The 19,728-nt window shown below is 48.0% G+C and overlaps 1 protein-coding gene across 1 annotated transcript in view; it reads left to right on the top strand.

The window, feature by feature from the left end:
- Window positions 1–5,552: 5,552 nt before the first annotated feature.
- Window positions 5,553–19,728, top strand: part of LOC128333315 (synaptotagmin-like protein 2) — a 23,880-nt gene continuing 9,704 nt past the window's right edge. The window contains exons 1-7 of the mRNA XM_053268707.1: window positions 5,553–5,978; window positions 7,501–7,737; window positions 11,027–11,188; window positions 12,132–12,210; window positions 13,714–13,813; window positions 14,811–15,016; window positions 19,194–19,451. Coding sequence (XP_053124682.1) covers window positions 11,042–11,188; window positions 12,132–12,210; window positions 13,714–13,813; window positions 14,811–15,016; window positions 19,194–19,339 — 678 coding nt within the window. The 5' untranslated portion in view covers window positions 5,553–5,978; window positions 7,501–7,737; window positions 11,027–11,041 and the 3' untranslated portion in view covers window positions 19,340–19,451. The remainder of the gene's footprint in view (window positions 5,979–7,500; window positions 7,738–11,026; window positions 11,189–12,131; window positions 12,211–13,713; window positions 13,814–14,810; window positions 15,017–19,193; window positions 19,452–19,728) is intronic.

The raw sequence follows: 19,728 nt of genomic DNA, 5'->3' as shown, positions 1-19,728 counted from the left end.
CATGCCTGACTTTGACAGCATTGTGCCAGCAGTACGACCGCACCCATCCCAAACCTTGCATTCCCCTCAAATTGCATTGCACACCACATCAGTGTTGTCTTCTGTGCAAAAATAATTGAAATGCTGTTGGAAGTAGGAAAGCAGAGCTCTTCTCTCTCTCCCCTCCCACTTTTTCTTAGAAACCTTTTCCCATGAGATATCTTTAAAAGTTGCAGGGCTATAAGGCAGGTGGTGTTGTTGTTTCCTTTTTCCAGCCACAAAATTATAATTGAACAGGTGTGTAATAAATGAATCCTTGGGTATTTATTATATTTTCATGGACTATGGGTTCTGGAGATGAGAAATACTCCAGGAGGGATTGTGATGGCTCACAAAACCACATCTGCTGCAAGAGTGGAAGGGAAGTGATATTTTAAACTGTCCCACCGAGAGATGAAGAACTCCAGTCTTTCCCCAAAGCACTTAAAAAACTCTAGGATGTGTGACTTACCTGGTTCTGGCATAACCCCCTTGGAAGCAGTGACTGACACCAAGGTTAACCAGAATGTTGAGGCTAAGGGGGCATTTGCAACATAAAGTCACAGTATCTCTTCCAGATTACTCTAGGGACTTCTAGGTTGGATAACTGCAAAGCATTCTACAAGGATGTTCACATAACACTTGTCCTACCCAGGTTTGGGAGCTGTGCATGTTCCCACTTTCTGGATGTATGGGAGCAAACCACTAGGTAGGAGGAGGAGTGTTTGATTGTGTGGGAGGCAAGAGCTAGGTAAGACAGTGCCATCCTACCCAGCTTTCATACCCAACATTTGACCAAGGTAGGATAAGAAACTGTCCTATCCAGCTCCTGTCTCCCGCACACAGCCCATAGGGTTAGGGAGGGCTGGGGGGAAAGGCAGGAGCCTACCTGCCGTCTCCCACACGATCCATGCTGTTCTTGGACTCCATCACTCCGTGCATCCACATGATTGCCACTGCAGCAAGCCCAGCAGCAATCGGGGTGGGGAAAAAGCTGGGCTGCTGCTAGCTATCCCACAATGCACCATGTGAGCAGTGTGGTGCACTGGGATATCTCCCCCCCCTGCCAGTCTTCTGCTCCCTCCCACCTCTATGGGCATGATGGCTGCCATCTTAGCATGATTCCTAATCAAGCCCTGGAGCCATGATCATAATGAGAGAGTTTGGGATAGTCTGAGGATTGCCAAGTGAAGATTTGTGTCTTGACGTCTCTACAAAAGCACCTTCTTGCTTCCCAGTAGCTCCTGTTCCCTCAGGCTGGAAGGCATGGGCAATCTCGGGAAGGTCTCACATAGGCAAATTAGTAAGGTCTCGCATCCCCGCTTAAATCAGTTCATCCTTGAAGTTCACTATTGTAACATTAAACAAGAAGCTCTGGTAAGAACTAATCTGCCTACTTTCCTTTCACTATCCCTACAACTGGAATAAATTTGGTCCAAATCAGTTAGGCAGTTCACAAGTTAGCCCACTTGCACCTCAAACATTTACGCATCCATGATCTTGAATTAGGGCGGGTGGTATCATCACAAACTACGCCATTTAGGTGTCCCTGTGTGACCCTATGGCTGTAGCAAATTTGGTTCAAATAGGTTAGGTGGTTCACAAGTTAGCCTTCTTGTGCCTCACACATGCACGTCTGCTATCTTACTGGGGTGGATAACATCATCACAACCTACACTGTTGAGGCATCCCTATATGTCACTCACTACAACTGCACCAGATTTGCTCCAAATCGGTTAGGTGGTCCACCAACTAGCCCGCTTGCACCTCAAATGTTCTCGCGTCCACCATCTTGGGGTGGATGACATTATCACAAACTACACTGTTGAGATGTCCCTATGTGTCACTCACTAAAACTGTAGCATATTTGGTTCAAACTGGTTAGGCAGTTCATAGGTTAGCTCAAACGTTCTTGTGCCTCCAACATTCCCATGCCCACCATTTTGAATAGGGGTGGATGACACCATCACAAACTACACCGTTGAGGTGTCCCTATGTGTCCCTACAACTGTACATAATTTGGTTCATATTGATCCAAGCACTACAAAGTTGATATGGACACACACAGAGACACAGACAGACAGACACACACACACACAATGCCTGGTGATTTCATAAGCTTACTTTCCTTAAGGAAAGCAGGCTTTAAAAAATGATTTCTAGAGATGCCCCATTAAAGAGACTTTTATTTCTTCCACCCCAAGAACTTTTCCATTTTCAGCATCACACCATTTTCTCTCTTCCTTTGAAGCGTGATTTCTCCTTTGAAGTTGATGGTACCTAAGAAGAGAAGAAAGATGCCAGGCAGACAAAAGCTGTTCTGAGTAGAGTAAACAATATGGTACAATATACCAGCCGTCTTATACACCCACACCCACACACTGTGTGGCGCCAGGATCCTCCGGCGGGTGGCTTTGGGACCCAGAACTGCCTTGCCCCCCATGCTGTTGCAGTCACTCTTCAGAAGAGCTGGACTTTCCTGCTCTGAGCAAGGGACTGGGCTGCCTCCAAGGTCTCTTCCCATTCTAACGCTCTATGGAGTGGAAACTGCAGGGAGGAGCAACAGCTCAGCCAGAGAGCACGTGCTTTCCGTGCAAAGGTCTCTGGATCAACTCCTGGCACCTGCCCTTAAAGGGTCTGTTGGTTGCTGCCTCTTCCTTGGGTCACCTTGCACTGGTCTTGCCCCCTTCCCTCTACCTGAGGCCTCTGTGCTCAGGAGAGGGAGGGGGGTTAACAGTAACCTTTCCTTCTTCTGCTTGCCACCCCCTTTCTCAGCCCACTCCTCTCCTAGGAGACCAAGCTGTCTGCTCCACCACATCTGTCCTCCTCCTCCTCCATACTCTAGTAGTTGGCATTGCCAGCAATCCTGTGCCTGTCTGGAGAGGTGCTCACACTCTCAGGAGCCCTCACCTGCCCCTCACTGCCTCTGCTCTGCCCTGCTGGATGTCAGGAGGCCTGGGGGTTAGGAACGTTCACGGAACTGGTTTTGCCAGTTCGAATCTCAACTGGATTCGAACTGGCCTGGCCTGGCCCGGTTCAAATTGACTCACCTGAGCTACTCTGGGGGAGGCCGGCAGGGGTGGGGGAGGAGCCCCCGCTGATCCTTCTTGTAAGTACCCCTGGCTCCCCTCCTGCCCCCTCTAGCCCTAGGGAAACCCCTCTGTCCCTTTACTGATAAAGATCTTCACTGGATTCCCCTTTACCAGTAGACCCCTGAACCAGTTGAAACTGGTCCAGTTTGAACCAGGGCTGGTTCAGTTTGAACTTAGACCAGTATCCTCTGGTGCGGGAGGGCAGGCCGGTTCAAACCCTGACCACTTGAAACACACACACCCCATTTGAGTCAAACTGAAATTTGAACTGGACCGGTTTGCACATCCCTATCGTGGTGGTGATGTTCTCTTGTCTCCTTTGGTCTCCCAATCTGCCAGCCCTTCTTCCAGCTGGGGTGTGTGTGTGTGTGTGTGTGTGTGTGTGTGTTTGGGTATGTGTGTGTGTGTGATGGGTGAGATCCCTGCTTCTTGCCAGAATCTAAGGCAGCTGTACTTGGAAGACCCCTAAGGCCTCAGAAAGCTGCTGCCCGTCAGAACAGATGAAATGGGAGCTGCACTTGCTCCCTTAACCTTGGATAAGAGCCGGGCTTAGGAGTGGGGTTAGGCTGGGCGGGAGTGCCAGGATCCACACTCCGCATGAGCAGCCTAGCCAAGGCTACGCTGACCTAGCTGGGCCTGCTCATGAGAACAGCCTCAGTAAGTTCATCGCAGAGATGCAACTTTGAATTCTGGGTTTTCCAGCTTCCGTTGGTCATAGGAACATAGGAAGCTGCCATATACTGAGTCAGACCATGGGTCCATCTAGCTCAGTATTGTCTACTACAACAACAAATATTTATATACTACTTTTCAACAAAAGCTTCCAAAGTGTTTACATCAAGGAAGGAAAGAAGGAAGGAAGGAAGGAAAGGAAAGGAAAGGAAAGGAAAGGAAGAGAAAGAAAGTTCCCTGTCTTCAAAAGGCTCACAATCTAAGAAGAAACATGGTAGACACCAGCAACAGTCACTGGAGGTACTGCGCTGGGGGTGGATAGGGCCAGTGACTCTCCCCCTGCTAAATAAAAGAGAATCATCATGTTAAAAAGATGCCTCTTTGCCCAGTTGGCAGGGGTAGGGCTCTCAGCCCTATCTTGGAGATGCTGCCAGGGAAGGAACTTGGAGCCTAGATGCTCTTCCCAGAGCGGCTCCATCCCCTGAGGGGAATATCTTACATTGCTCACAGATCAAGTCTCCCATTCATATGCAACACAAATAGCTGGAGACCATAAAGAATTTGAGTATCTTTTTAATTTTCTTCCCTGCTTTGTCATGTTTTGATATTCAAAGGCACCTGGAAGGCAATGAGAGCTAGTATCTTTAAAAATGGAAAAGTGTTGTGTGTTTTTTCAATTTCATAGGAAGAAACTGAAGGATGTTTGGGGGGGGAGGGAAAATGAGGGCTAAACCCATATTTCCTGGGAGCTATGTATTGCCAGTTCTAGGCTACAATATTTATTCCGGGGCTGTGCAGAAAGAAACCTAGAAACAGCTCAGTCCAGATATCCATGTGGGTAGTTGTCTTGCTGTGTGCCAGACCTTCAGTGCAAAGGAGGGAGGGAAGAGAGAAAGGATAAAGTAGCTTCGGTAGCCTATTTCCCAGCTAACAGCAGCACTGCCTCTCTATCTAATGAAATAGAAATAACACCTAATAGCACACTGCATATGGCTGGGGGTATATAATTTCCTGAGCAAATGTGCAGAAGAAATCTCAGGGCCAGTAAACATGCCCCTTTAGCATCATTTTCCAAGCACCAAATTATATGTTGCCGGGATGATCTTTTTAGACAAATGGGCTGGTTAGTGGTCAGAAGAAACCGAACCAGCAATGCACCCGTCCTGCATGTCAAGATTACATAAGCAAACTGATACAAGATTATGATTGCCAAAAACATCTGGCCATATTTTCCGGTGAGTTTAAGGGCACAGAAAGGGTGGGAGAAGGAAGTACTCTAGACCCCAAATTATGGTGCCATTTTCTCATTCAAAGGCAAACCTTACTTAGCCATGAGTCAAAGGAGGTGTTTGCCCTAAATGCCAGATCAAACACAGACAGAATCTTGTATAACCTCCAATCCTGGCTTTTCTTTGGGAAGTATTGGTTCTCCTATTCAGCTGCAAATTCTCAGTGTGTATGGAAGAGGAATCAAACAATGTTCATGAATGTGTGAACTGGGCCCTGAATGAGTAGCAAATGGATGTGTGGACTGACACCAACGCACAAGAGTTAGTGCAAAAAAAAAAAAAATTTGTCGCAGATATGGGAGTCTGTCCTTTGCTAGACTGATAGCTTGCTGACAGTCCAGGATGATGGGTTGTTGTTATTAGTGAGAGCTAATGACAACTGTTCTCCTGACAACTGGGAATCTCTCTCCACTTTGGAAAGCAGTGCCAGTCAAAATTTGGGAAGGTGACATCCTTCAGCCAGTGGGAAGGAGAAAAGAAACAGTCTGCAGTTTGAAGAAGAGAGACACAAGAGTTCGGTGTCTTAAGACACAAGCTAAACAAGAATGCAGCTTTGCGGGGTGGGGGGAGGGATATTACAGCAGCTCTCTGGAAATTGCAATGTTTCTTTGCAATTTTGCAAAGAAAATTGCAAAATTGCAAAGTGACTTGTAAAGTCACCAGCTTCAACTGATATTATCTGTCTGTCAAGCCAAGACAGGGAGGTGCTGCCTTGACAGAATTATTTTCCTTGTCCTCTGTGGCTTGGCAGTTCAAAATGAATTTTTCCCTCCCACATGACCCAAATAATTCTTCAGTTGCCATGGATTCGACAATTTTTTTTTTTTAAAGTGACACCAACATTATTTGTGTATTCTGCAACCTGCCTGGAGCATTTCCAGACGGGGCTTTTAGATTCGAATGGAAGGTATGTGTTTGCATATTGGCCAGATTCACGCCAAACTGCATGCAAGATATTGGGAAGCATTTCACACACCATTTGGGTTTTTCATTGCACGTTAGAGCCTAGCCCGATTTATGTCTGGTGTTTTTTTTTAAAAAATCCACTTTTTGCAGTGGGTTTTTGTTTTTGTTTTTAACAAATTCGAACTCGCAGTAAAACCTCACAGTACGCCCGAGGTAAAGCCTGCTGTCTGGGAAAGGTCCTGGGGGTGATTCTTTTTCTTTTTCTTTTAAATGCACTGGAAGAGGGCAAAGACTGCCCACAATTAGATGCTGGGTTGGAGAAATAGTTTGAAACTGCCGTGCTGGTCACATGTTTAACGAAAGAAAATGGCTGGTCTAATTTTCCCCATGCCCATATCCCCCATTTTTAAGATTACTGATTAAACTGCTGTTAAGTAGGCACCCTCTCTGAGCAGTACAGAAATTGGACAAGTGAATAGAGTTTTGGGGTTGTTGTATTTTTTAAAGCATGAAGATTATGTAAGCAGATCTCCCTCCATTAATGTTCTATGTTCCCGCCTGTTGTCATAGGAACAGCATATGAGAGGAGAGCAGGTCTTCTGGTAGCAAGCATGACTTGTCCCCATAGCTAAGCAGGGCCCGCCCTGGTTGCATCTGAATGGGAGACTAGAAGTGTGAGCACCAGAAGGGATTCCCCTCAGGGGATGGAGCCGCCACTCTGGGAAGAGCAGAAGGTCCCAAGTCCCCTCCCTGGCAGCATCTCCAAGACAGGGCTGAGAGAGATTCCTGCCTGCAACCTTGGCCAGTCTGTGAAGACAATACTGAGCTAGATAGACCGATGGTCTGACTCAGTATATAGCACCTTCCTATGTTCCTATGTTCCTAACATAGGAAGCTGCCATATACTGAGTCAGACCATTGGTCCATCTAGTTCAGTCCATCTGTGCCAAAGGAGGCACAGTTGCCTCTCCTTCATGGAGCTCCTTTTTGCTCCTCTCTCTCCCATTCCGCCCAGTGTTATCAAGAGCCACATTGCCTGCAGCCTGGCCATTCGTAAGGCAGAGCTGCATGGCTGAGGCTGGCCAGCCTGGCCCCAACAGTAATGAGAGCTGTGTTGTCTGTAGGCTGGCCATTCATCAGGTAGAACTCTAGCTGACAAATGGCCAGTGTGCAGGCAGGCAGTGTAGCTGAGGCTCTTATTAATGCTGGGGCAGGGTGGGATGAAAGAGAGAGGAGCAAACGGTGCTCCGGGAAGGGGTGGCAGCTGTGCCTCCTTTTCCCCTCCCCCTCCCCCACCCAGGGTTAGGACGAGCCACTTCTGGCTTGGACCTGGTAGGCAAAGGCTGGTGCTGCCACACCCTGTGCAGGAATGGGCAGAAGGTGAGGAGGGCTACAGAGAACCTGAACTAGGAGGTAGGCGATGGGGCTGGAAGACCACAGGCAGGGAGGACTGTTGCACTAGCAATGGCTGGCTGGCGTCACTGTGACTGTTAAATTGGGGCCCAACTCCCACCCTCTTTCAGGTGCTGCTCCGCCTGATCTTCCACATCTGTCTCTTCCTCCCAAGAAGGCCCCTCCTGGACACACCTGTGTGGCCTGCCAGCTGAACACTCTGGATCACTCAGATCCTGTCGCTACTGCATCTGAACCCAGACTCAGCCGGTCTGATCCAGCGGGGAGAAGACCATGGCGGTTTTACTGCAGGAGTTCGATTGGGGGTCTCTGGGATACCGTCCTCCCCCAGTTGTAGCCTTCTCCAGGTATTCCAGAGAGATGAGAAGGACAAGAGTGAGGAGAGGGGTGGCTTTTGGCTTTGGATCAGAGGCTTGACACACCACCAGCACCAGTTCCTCCTCCAAGAAACCGTGTGTGTGTGTGTGTGTGTGTGTGTGTGTGTGTGTGTGTGTGTGTGTGTCAAAGCAAGGGCTGAGGGGACAAGATGGCAACCTTTAATTATGCATTATGTAATTATGGCACACCTTTAATTGGGGTAAACCAATGGGCAGCATCCAGACCAACAGTGTCTTCATGCTATAATAGTTCGCACAAACACACACAACAATTTGTGTCCCTATCCTTTGCTGCCCCTCACCCCCAAAACATGTCCTTGAGGGCTGAGAGGTCCTCAAGGATATACACTGGTGCAGCAGAGGAAAGGGGAATTTGCGGGGGGCGGGGTGGTTGCATGCACAAAACTTAAGTCTGGATGCTGCCCAGTGGGTTTAAACCACATCTAGTTTGTCTCGCACACTATCAAAATTTGAAGCCATTCCCAAATGGTGAAAAATAAGGACAAGTAACAGAAAGTCAGGATCGTCCCCAGAGTATATATGATTCAGGCAAGCCATTTCCCACAAACTGGGGTAGGAGCGGGTGGAGAGGGGCCATCTTTGTTATTTATCCTTCCCCTGCTCCCAACACACACACAATATTGACTCAATCGTATTACACATCACTGGTTAGATTTTGTGGGATTTAATGACGTAGGAGAATAGGAAGCATTGGTCCATCTCGTTCGGTATTGTCTACAGGCACTGACTGGCAGCAGCTCTCTGTTGACTACTAGCACTGACTGGCAGCAGCTCTCCAAGGTTTCAGGCAGGAGTCTTTCCTAGCCCTATTTGGAAATGCCAGGGAGTGAATATGGGATCTTCTGCATGTAGGGAAGCTGCCTTATTCCAAGCCAGACCATTGGAATATTGTCTACCCAGACTGGCAGCAGCATCTCCAAGGTTAAATTGTCTCTCTATCTTGGAGATGCTGCCAGGGAAGGAATCTGGGACCTTCTGCACACAAGCAGGCAGATGGACTTCCACTGAGCTATGGTCTCATCCCCTAAGGGGGATATCTTACAGTGCTCACATGTAGTCCCCCATCCAAATGCAAACCAAGGCAGACCCTACTTAGCAAAGGGGACAATTCATGCTCGCCGTCAAGAGACCAGCTATCTTCTCTTTGTCAGTAGCTGCCTGAAGGGCTTCTTTGTGGCATGTGGCAGGACATGAAGTGAAATAAATAAATAAATAAATAAATAAATGGTGCCAAGGGCTACTTGCCAGACGTGTCCTTGGCAGCATCAGGCATCTTTCCCACCCTCTTAGGTTCTGAGCATCATTTACTGAAAAAGACATTTTTACTTAATGCACTAGAGTGGCCATTAAAATGATAAGTAGCGGCAGAAATGAGGATTGATTATCCCTGTTTCTCCCCCCACCTCCTCTTTTCAAAAACCTTCTCTTTTCTCTTCTTGGAAAAGCAAACTAAGCAGCTCATCAGCCGGGGGATGAGGGGAGAACCTGAGATGGCTGGATTTGCTTGAGTATCAAAGTATTGATGATAAAATTCTGGCATCCCAGGTCCTTGGGAAGGACTCGATGTCTGGATAAAACAAACCAGTCAATAACACCTGCCTGACTGTGTAAACAAGAAATAATAATAATAATTTGATTTCTATACCGCCCTTCCAAAAATGGCTCAGGGCGGTTTACATAGAGAAATAATAAATACATCAATAAATAAACAAATAAGATGGATCCCTGTCCCCAAAGGGCTCACAATCTAAAAATGGGTAAAAAAAATAATGGGTAAAAAAATGGGTAATGGGTAAAAATGGGTTAAAAAAAAATACATGTCCTGGTTGCTTCAGGGAGTACATTTTAAAACACGTTTCCTCCTTCTTCTTTGGGGTGGTGCCAGGAGGAGCCCCCTAGGAATCAAACTGGCTACAGCAGTTTGAGCAGCAGCCGTTCCAGCCAGTAAGAGCAAAAACAGGAGGTTACAGGTGGGGGAGATGGGGCTGGAGGATTCCCTGGCTGCTGGTAAGTCTGATCTTTTACTAGCTTGTTTGTCCAGTGGGAAGGGGGATGCAGTCTCTGTTTCCTCCCTTCTATCCCTCTTTTTTGCTTCTGCTTTTTGCCCTTCCTTTTCTAGCTATCTTAAGTGGTGCCGCGGGGAAATGCTTGACTAACAAGCATGAGGCTGCCAGTCTGTGCCTCTTTCCAACGACAAAATAAGTGACCAAATGTTTTTTTAAAAGGAACAAGAAAATAGTTCCCTGTCCCAAAAGGGCCCCCAGTCTTTAAAAAAATAAAATAAAGGGGAGATACCCGCAACAGCCCCTGATAACAGGAATGCTATGCTGGGCTGAATAGGGGCAGTTGCTTTCGCCTGCTAAATATAATAATTCTGAATATATCACAGCTGTTTTGGGCTGGGATCAGACCCTTTCTGTTAGAGTCAGGAGAAGAAGGTGGCTGCTTCCTCTCTCTCTTTTCTCTTCCACCAACTTGCATCGCCTTCCACCATCTTCCACAGTAATGCTGACCAAGGAGCTGCCAGACCATTAACTGGGCCATATGGTATGATGTAACTGGGAGAACAGGAAGAAAAGGGAAGGCGAGCTGGCCCTGTGGTAGCAACCATGACTTGTCCCCTTTGCTAATCAAGGTCTGCCTTAGTTTGCATTTAGATGCGCAGCTACATGTAAGTGCAATAAGATATGGGGCCCCAGCTCAGTGGCAGAGCATCTGCTTTGCATGCAGAAGGTCCCAGGTTCAATCCCTGGCAGCATTTCCAGGCAGGGCTAGGAGAGACTCCTGCCTGTAATGTAGGAGAAGCTGCTGCCAGTCTGGGTTGACAATACTGAGCTAGATGAGCCAAGGATCTGACTTGATAGAAGGCAGCTTCCTATGTTCCTAAAAGCAAAACGTATGCATGTTTAAAGGAGAGGAGAGCTGGTCTTGTGGTAGCAAGCACAACTTGTCCCCTTAGCTAAGCAGGGTCAGCACTGGTTGCATATGATGGAAAACGTGTGAGCACTGGAAGAGATTCCCCTCAGGGGATGGAGCCGCCACTCTGGGAAGAGCATCTAGGTTCCACGTTCCCTCCCTGGCAGCATCTCCATGATAGGGCTGAGAAAGACTCCTGCCTCCAACCTGGGAGAAGCTGCTGCCAGTCTGTGAAAACAATACTGAGCTAGATAGACCAATGGTCTGACTCAGGATATGGCAGCTTCCTATGTTCCTAAACTCCCTTTCTCCTTCTCGGCAGTATAAAATAGAGAAAATGGTTCTGCTGATTCAGAAACTGAGTCTTTCGGTGTGGCACAATGACCCTTTGGGGAGGAACAGCTTCTTGGGTGAGATGGGAGTAGACCTGGCCGGCTGGGACTGGAGGAACAATAAGCTGAACTGGTATATGCTGAAACCCCGGGTGAGTGTGCTTCAGCCAAAGAGGGATTCTCCTTAAAGATATGCCTTCAGGGTTGTGTGTAAAGTGCAAGGGCCTGATCTGTAAAGTGAGAGTTTGCAATGGATGGACCACCACAGAGCAGAGGCTCGGAAACAACCTCAGGCAGCATCGATGTGTAAAGGCTACTGCAAGCATCACTGAAATGTGAGCTCTGCCAGCAGTTCCCTTGACCTCATGAAAGGAAGGCAAGCAAAAGCAGGATTTCAGCTTAGCAAAGATTTCCCATCTAGTCCCAGGAGCAGAGCCACCATTGGGCAAATAGGTTCAAAGAACCTGGGCTGTTGTTAATCTGGGGCCGCACCTCGCGGCCCCGACATGCCCCCCATATCTGACATCAAACATGTGTGTGTGTGGGGGGGGTAATTTCACTCTCAGACGGGGCTGCGTGGCCCCATTTGGTAATGAAATCGGCCTTTGCTGCATTGGCAGCACGGGCTGGAGTGACTCTCCCTGCCTTTAAAGAGAGAGTGTTCTGGTGAGAAATGGACAGTGGCTGCTCTCTGACTCCTCCCTTCTATATTTTCAGCCACAATTTTGTCTGCAACATACCTGAACATTGCAAAAATAACCTGAATTTTGTGCACGAAAATCAGCTTGTAGCCCGGCTCCCAAAATTCCAAAAGTGCACTTCCCTTGTGGGTGTGGATATGCTTAACACAACAACTCCAGCAAAAGTCTCCTGGCTTGAAGAGATTTTTTGGGGAAAGGGGAAAAACACTTTGGGAGTGGAGATATGGCCTCTGAGATATGAGTTCGTGGAGGAGTGCATTAAAATGAGGGGGAACTCCTCAAATCCATAGGGGAAATCTGCACACTGGTTCCAGAGCACCAGTTCTGATCATCAGCTTGTCAAAAATCCATGTGTTTATGCACATTTTGCCTATCGTAGACTTTTCTGTTGCAGAGTCTCTCTATAATCAATTGCGTTGACCATCGAGGAGTGATAAACCTGTCCATTAAGTACATCCCACCAGGATCCCTAGGTAAAAAAACCCCTTGTGCCTTCAGAAAAATGTTTCAGGCTGTGATTTGCTAAGGCTAAATGAACGGAGGTTTCTTTAACTGGGGTTCGTTTAACCGAGGTTCATTTAACCTCACCAACAAACCAGGTTCATTTAACCTAGGTTCATTTAACTGAGGTTTGTTTAACCTTGCCAACAAACCATGGTTTGTTTAATCGAGGTTCATTTTAACCTGGTGGCGATTGTGCTCACTGGGCTCCCCCTCCCCTGGTCTGCTGCCATTTCTAGCAGCGAGCTGGGGGAAGGAGTGGCCGCACCGAGCGCAGTGACTACTCTAATGTGAGCGGCTGGCACTCTCATAGTACAGGGCACTCTGGCATGCAGGAGGGGGAAATGTTCCCACTCCCAGCTCTTACCTTTTCCACGCCGCCGCTCGTGTGGGTTTGTGGCGTAGCGGAGGGAAGCACAGCTTCCACTCATCTGGTGAGCAACTGCCTTCCCCACAGCCCTTGGAAGCAGCGGCCAACGGTCGCATGTGCAACCTCAACGTCTCATATATATTACCGGAGATTAGAACGGAATATATCCCAGCCAAAATGCATAATGAATGACTTTTAATTTGGGGGGTTGCTCCTTTGCCCTTCACATGCAGCTCGCCTTGCACCATCCAGGCAGGGCCGGTGCCAGACTATTTTGTGCCCTTGGCAAACACATTGACACTCGACACTCTGCGCCCCTCTGAGGTCTGCACCCAAGGCGGCTGACTAGTTGGTCTAATGGTAGCCCTGACCCTGCATCCAGATCAGCCTCAGCAAACTGGTTTACTGTCATGCAGACATAGGAAGCTGCCTTATCCCGAGTCGGGCCAGTGGCCCATCTTACTCAGTGTTGTCTGCACGGACTGGCAGCGGCTCTCTCCCAGGTTTCAGGCAGGAGTCTTTCCCAGCCCTACCCAAAGATACTACCAAGGTTTGAACCTCCAACCTGCCCGATCCCCCAAAGATCAAGGAGTGCTCATAGGAACACAAGAAGCTGCCTTCTAGTCAGGCCCTGGGTCCATGTAGCTCAGCATTGTCTACACTGACTGGCAGCGGCTTCTCCAAGGCAGGAGTCTTTCCCAGCCCTTCTTGGAGATGCTGCCAAATATTTAACCTGCAGCCTTCTCCATACGGAGCAGATGCTCTGCCACTGATCCGTGGCCCCACCCCATATTATAAAGTACAGAATGGTTTCACTTGTTATCAATGTCATGTTTTCCTTGCACAGGGCAGTACACACAGTCTCCCTCCTATTTTATGCTCACAACAACCTTGCAAGGTAGGTGAGATTGAGTGAGAGCAACTGGGTCACCAGTGAGCCCCGCTAATGAGCAGGGATGTGAACAGGAATCTACCTGCTCCCAGTTTATCCACTATAGCACATTTTACTGTCCATTGGGATCTGTTTTATTAAGACTTTTGGATGAAGGAAGCTAACATACTTCTTGGTAACCAACCAACTATGTCTCTTGATCCTTCATGGCAGGTCGAAAGACTCCTCCATCTGGGGAGGTCCATATCTGGGTCAAGGACACCAAAGATCTGCCCCAGTTACGTCCCTCCGGAGTGGGCTCCTTTGTGAAATGGTAGGTGTGTCATGGGGCGGGGGGTGGATTTCATACCCACATGCACCCAAGCAAGCACAACCATATGCTTCCATGGTGCTCATTCATCACACATACCTTCCCTGACAAAGAAATGCTCAGAGGTGTCCCTACCACTTTAAACCCTAAGCAGTTTAGAGCCAACATATCTGAACATGACTCCACCCATCATACAAGATCCATGAGGAAAGCCCTCTTTTTGTTTCTCACCTCTGTCTGATGCTCAGTTGGTGGCAATGCAGGACAGAGGTGTCAGGATATATTTCCTGCAAGGTGCTGTAAGGAGACTAAAACAAAGTGCAAGTCACTGTTTGCAGCAAGTAGAGAAACTGGCAACAGGTGTAGCCAATTAGGAATGTAAAAAGGTCATGAATGCTGACCAGATGTGATTGGCTAGAGCTAGTATAACAATAGAGCTCAAGCATGAGTCACTTGTCCACTGTGGTCCACCTGGCTGCTGTTATCTATGTGCCTGCTGTAACTGTACCTATGTGTATCTGGACCTGCTGAGACTACATATCATGTGAGTGTCCTGTACTTCAGTACAATCAATGTTTGGCTTTTACTCATGTGTCTGCGTGTTCTTGCTGCAATACAAGTTGGGGGCTAGCAACTTACTCTGCTACAATGGGGCAGCGCCAACAAGAGGTTTTTCGGATCCCCCACTCTGTAGAACTCCCTGCCACTTGAGGTTCACTTGGTGGTGCCTTCCCTGCTAGTTTTCCAATCATCTCTTGAGATTTTTTGTATCCCAGCAGGCCTTTTAAGTGTGTGAAATGTTGCCACTATGAACTCCGCTCTCTTGGCCTGGGATCCAAGTTCCATCATGGATATTAAAGTAATAATAAATAGTAATAGCTAGGCTCCGGAGGGCTTGAATTCTGTTTGCTTAGCTGAATGACTGAAAAAAAATAAGTTGAAGATGACATTTCTCTGTCGCCATTCTGCCTGATGTCAAATGCTCTTTCTCCCTTGCAAGCTACGTTCTTCTAGACACCAGTAAAAAGAGCTACCAGAAAACCCACATCGTCAAGAGGGACTCCAACCCGGTGTTTAACAACACCATCGTGTACGACGGCTTTCATACAGAAGATCTGAAGGATGCCTGTGTCGAGCTGACCGTCTGGGATCATGAGAAACTGACCAATCACTTTCTGGGAGGGGGCCGGCTGGGACTTGGGACAGGTAATAATGAGGCCCTTTCACCTCATCCCAGTTTCTACATGAAACATGTTCTCCTTGTCCAGAAAATATAAACAGGGAGAGCAGACATCAAAAGGGTATGTTTGGACCGCAAATCAAAATGGAAAGGGCTTGGCTGGGTGGAAATTAGAATTCACAGCAAGCCAGGCCTCTGCACCATTGAAATCAATGAGTACAGTTCGTTTCTCATTAATTTTAGTAGGACGTAGTCATGACTAACATAGCCCAGATGATTTCAGGGGTTGAACCTGAAGCCATCAGCATGCAAGTTGTACACTGGACTCGGGTCAGGACATCCTAAAATGAATGACAGCGAATGCCCACTAAAATGCACTGGTTCTTTCCAAATGGTAAGGGGAGTGCATGGAATTTCTGAATGGTCAATGGAGAGGAGAGCTGGTTTTGTGGTTGCAAGCATGACTTGTCCCCTTAGCTAAGCAGGGTCTGCCCTGGTTGCATATGAATGGGAGACTAGAAGTGTGAGCACTGGAAGAGATTCCCCTCAGGGGATGGAGCTGCTCTGGGAAGAGCTGAAGGTTCCCAGTTCCCTCACTGGCATCTCCAAGATAGGGCTGAGAGAGATTCCCGCCTGCAACCTTGAAGAAGCCACTGCCAGTTTGGGTAGACAATACTGAACTAGATAGACCAATGGTCTGATTCAGTATATGGCAGCTTCCTATGTTTCTAACCAGTGCATTTTAGTGGGCATTCCCTGTCATTCTTTACTATATGATCCTATTGATATATTTGTGCAAGAGTCTGTTTAAATTTGTTGCTTAAGATGATGGTGAAATGCAGTAGTAATGCTAACTAAGGAAAGAGGCACCTCTTAGAAAGTGGTATAGTTCTCTTGCATTTAGCAGGGGGAGAGCAACTGTCCCTCTTCAGACCAGTACACTGTCCCTACAGTGGCTGCTGGCTGGCGTATCTCTTGTGTTCCTTTTCCGATTGGGAGCCTCTGTGGGGCAGGGAACCATCTTCTCCTTGCTTTTGCTATGAAAGCTGTTTGGGGAATTTTTCTGGTCAAGAAGCAGGGTTAGACAAGTGAGGGGGATAAATAAGTGAGCTGTCCCCTCAGGCAAAGACCAGCCTTGCTTAAGGGGCCCCTGCTGACTGGGCCGAAGGGCACCTTCTCAAAATGGCGGCTCTCTAGTATTCCACAAGAGGGGGAGCAACTGTCCCTATTCAGCCCAGCCCAGTGTCCTTCCCAGTGGCTGTTGCTGGAGTCTCGTTGGTGTTTCTTTTTAGCCTGCAAGCCCCTTGGAGGCAGAGAACCATCTACTCATGTCTTTTGCTGTGGAAGCCCCTTTGGGAACCTTTTCTGTGGAACGGCAGAGGGGCAGCTGCTCAATAAATAATAAATGAGCAGCCCCCCTCAGGCAAAGGTTGGCCTCATTAAGTACCTGCTAAGGGGCACCTTCTCAAAATGGCGGCTCTCTTCCATTTAGAGGTGCTGTCCCTGCCCAGCCCAGCCTAGGTGGCTGTTGCTTGGGCTCTCCTTTGTGTTTCTTTTTAGACGGTGAGCCCCTTGGGGCAGAGAACCATCTTCTCACTCCTGTTGCTATGGAGACCGCTTTGGGGACTTTTCTGGTGGAAAAGCAGAGGGGGACAGCTGCTCAGTGAATAATAACCTTTGCCTGAGCGGCCCCCTCAGGCAAAGGTCGGCCTCATTAAGGGGCCTTTGCTGATTGGACAAAGAAGTGCCTTTTCAAAATGGCGGCCGGGGAGAGCAGCTAGCCCTATTCAGCCTAGAATAGCATCCCTCCCAGTTGCTGGGGGTCTCCCTTGTGTCTCCCTCCCTTAGATTGGGAGCCTCTTTGGGGCAGGGAACCATCTTTTCTCCTTGCTGTTGCTATGGAAATTGCTTTGGGAACATTTCTGTGGAAAAGCAGAAAGGACAGCAGCTGCTCAGCGAATAATGAATGAGCAGCCCCTTCAGGCAAAGGCCGCCCTCCTTCAAGGGGCTCCTGCTGACTGGGCCAAGCGGCACTTTTCCAAAATGGCAGGTCTCTTCCATTCAGCAGGGGGAGAGTAGCTGGCCCTGTTCAGCACCCAAAGTATAGCAGCCTTCCCAGTGGCTCTTGCTAGGATCTCTCCACATCACCCACCCCTCTCTCTCAGCTTGTTTTAGACCATGAGCTCTTTTGGAGCAGAGAGCCATTTTCTCATCCCTTTTGCTATGTAAACTGCTCTGTGAACTGCTGTGATATATATGTGTTGCAGCTGGGGACAATGGGAGTTGTAGTCCACCAACATCTGGAGAGTCTCAAGTCAGCCATCCCTGCTTCCGAGACCAGTGTCATTGAGCCTGGAGGAGCCTGTGGGTTAAATGAGTGGCCTTGATTAACAGGGTTGCCAACCCTGACTGGAGCTCTTCCTGCAAAGTTCCCCGCTCCCATTTTTTAAATGCAATATCTTTCACCACACTAGGCCAGAAGAACCTCCAGGATTAGTTTCAGTAGTGGATCCTGGAGGGCAGGGCTGGCAAACCTCAGGTTGCTCAAGAAAAACAGCTAGATATAACCACTGTGACTATACTGTGTACCCGAATACAAGACTAGGTTTATTCCAAGTATTTTGATATTGGAAATCAGGCGGTCATCTTGTATTCAGAATCCTGTTATTTTTGAGTTAATGTAGATATAACTTGAATGTAACCTCTACTTTTTAAGGGGATCGTCTTAAATTCAGAGTCATCTTTGATAGGGTATTTCCATTTTAGACAGTCAATGGTGCTTTTCTTCTGGAACACCATTGAGGGAGGAGAGCTGTCCTTGTGGTAACGAGTATGAATTGCTGCCTTTGCTAAGCAGAGTCCACCCTAGTTTGCACTGAATGGGAGTCTACATGTGTGAACACTGTAAGATATTCCCCTCGGGGGATGGGGCTGCTCTGGGAAGAGCACCTGCACACTTGCATGCAGCAGGTTCCATAACTCAGTGGAAGGGCATCTTTTTACTTGCATGCATAAGATTCCAAGTTCTCTCCCTGGCAACTCCAAGATAGGGCGGAGAGAAACTCCAGCCTGCAGTCCTGGAAGCCACTGCCAGTTTGTGTAGACAAGACTGAACTAGATGGACCAATGGTCTGACCCAGCATAAGGCAGCTTCCTATGTTCCTATGATACACAGTCCTACCATGAACTTGACTGCTTGCAGCAGGGATTATGACCTCTCAAAAAAGGAGCACTTGATCATAGGTTGCCCCTTTTCATAGGAATATAGGAAGCTGCCTCATACTGAGTCAAACCCTGGGTCCATCTAGCTTAGTATTGTCTACAGTGGGGATTCTCAATGTTGGGTCCCCAGATATTATTGGACTTCAACTCCCATAATCCCTAGCCCCAGCGGCCTTTGGTTGGGGATTATGGGAGTTGAAGTCCAATATCATCTGAAGACCCAATGTTGAGAATCCCTGGTCTACACTGACTGGCAGCGTCTCTCCAAGGTTTCAGGCTGGAATCTTTCTATCCCTACCTGGAGATACTGCCAGATTTTGAACCGGAGACCTTCTGTATGCAAGTCCTACAGTGGGCATTCTAAAATGAATGACATTGAATGCCCACTGAAATGCACTGGTTTCTTCCTAATAGCCATGAAATGCTCCGAATGGCCATTTGGAAATGCCATGCATTCCTATGGCCATTTGGAAGGAACCAGTGTATTACAGTGGGCATTCCCTGTCATTCATTTTAGTACATTCCCTCGAATCTACATGATCAAATGCATGGTGTCAGCCTAGCGAACATAGGACCCTTGGTCTGTCTGTCTGAGAATTGTCTACACAAGGGATTCTCAGCATTGGGTCCCCAGATGTTATGGGACTTCAACTCCCATAATCCCCAAACAAAGGCCGCTGGGGCTGAGGATTATGGAAGTTTAAGTGCAATAACTTCTGGGGACCCACCGTTGAGAATCCCTGGTCTACACTGACTGGCAGCAGCTCTCCAAGGTTTCAAGCAGATGTCTCTCCAGCCCTACTTCCACTGAGCTACAGCCCCATCCCCCAAAGGGAATATCTGACAGTACTCACATGTAGACAGCCATCCAAATACAAACCTGGGCATACCCTGCTTAGCAAAGGGGACCATTCACGTTCTCTTCCCCAAGACCAGCTCTCCTCCTCCCCAAGGCTCACTTGTTTCTTGTTTCTTTCAAAGGCTCCAGCTATGGGATTGCCGTTGACTGGATGGACTCCACACAAGAGGAGGTTGCGTTTTGGCAGGAAATGATGACCACGGCAAATGAATGGATTGAAGCGTCTCTGCCTTTGCGCTCTCTGGCTGGAAAAAGGAAGCTGAAATGAACAGCTGGCAGCAGCCCACAGAGGAACGGAGAACCGTTTACACAGAGAGGAGGGCCAATGCAAAGCTGGCTGACCTCAGGATTGCCTGTGCAATGGACTTCGAAAGGACAAGGTATTATTACTCATCCCAAGAGAGGACTGAGCAGATTTTACATCTCAGCTAGCTGAAAGAGCTGCTGCTCGTCACCTCTCCTTCATCTATACCTTAGATTTTATTCGACTTTGGGTTTGTACCCAGAGAGCAGGGAAGAAATTGTGTAAATATGTTTATAGTTTATTTTATTACAGTGTCCATGATGCTGTTTCATTTGTGCCTCCTCATAGAGGAAGTTATGACAAAACTTTGGTGAGTACAGCCACCAGTACGCACAGTATCACAACAAACTTGA

This window comes from Hemicordylus capensis, chromosome 7, assembly GCF_027244095.1.
Source record: "Hemicordylus capensis ecotype Gifberg chromosome 7, rHemCap1.1.pri, whole genome shotgun sequence".
In the NCBI taxonomy this organism is placed as follows: Eukaryota; Metazoa; Chordata; class Lepidosauria; order Squamata; family Cordylidae; genus Hemicordylus; species Hemicordylus capensis.
The sequence above is the reverse complement of the archived record's forward strand: the minus strand, read 5'-3'. Positions and strand labels throughout refer to the sequence as shown.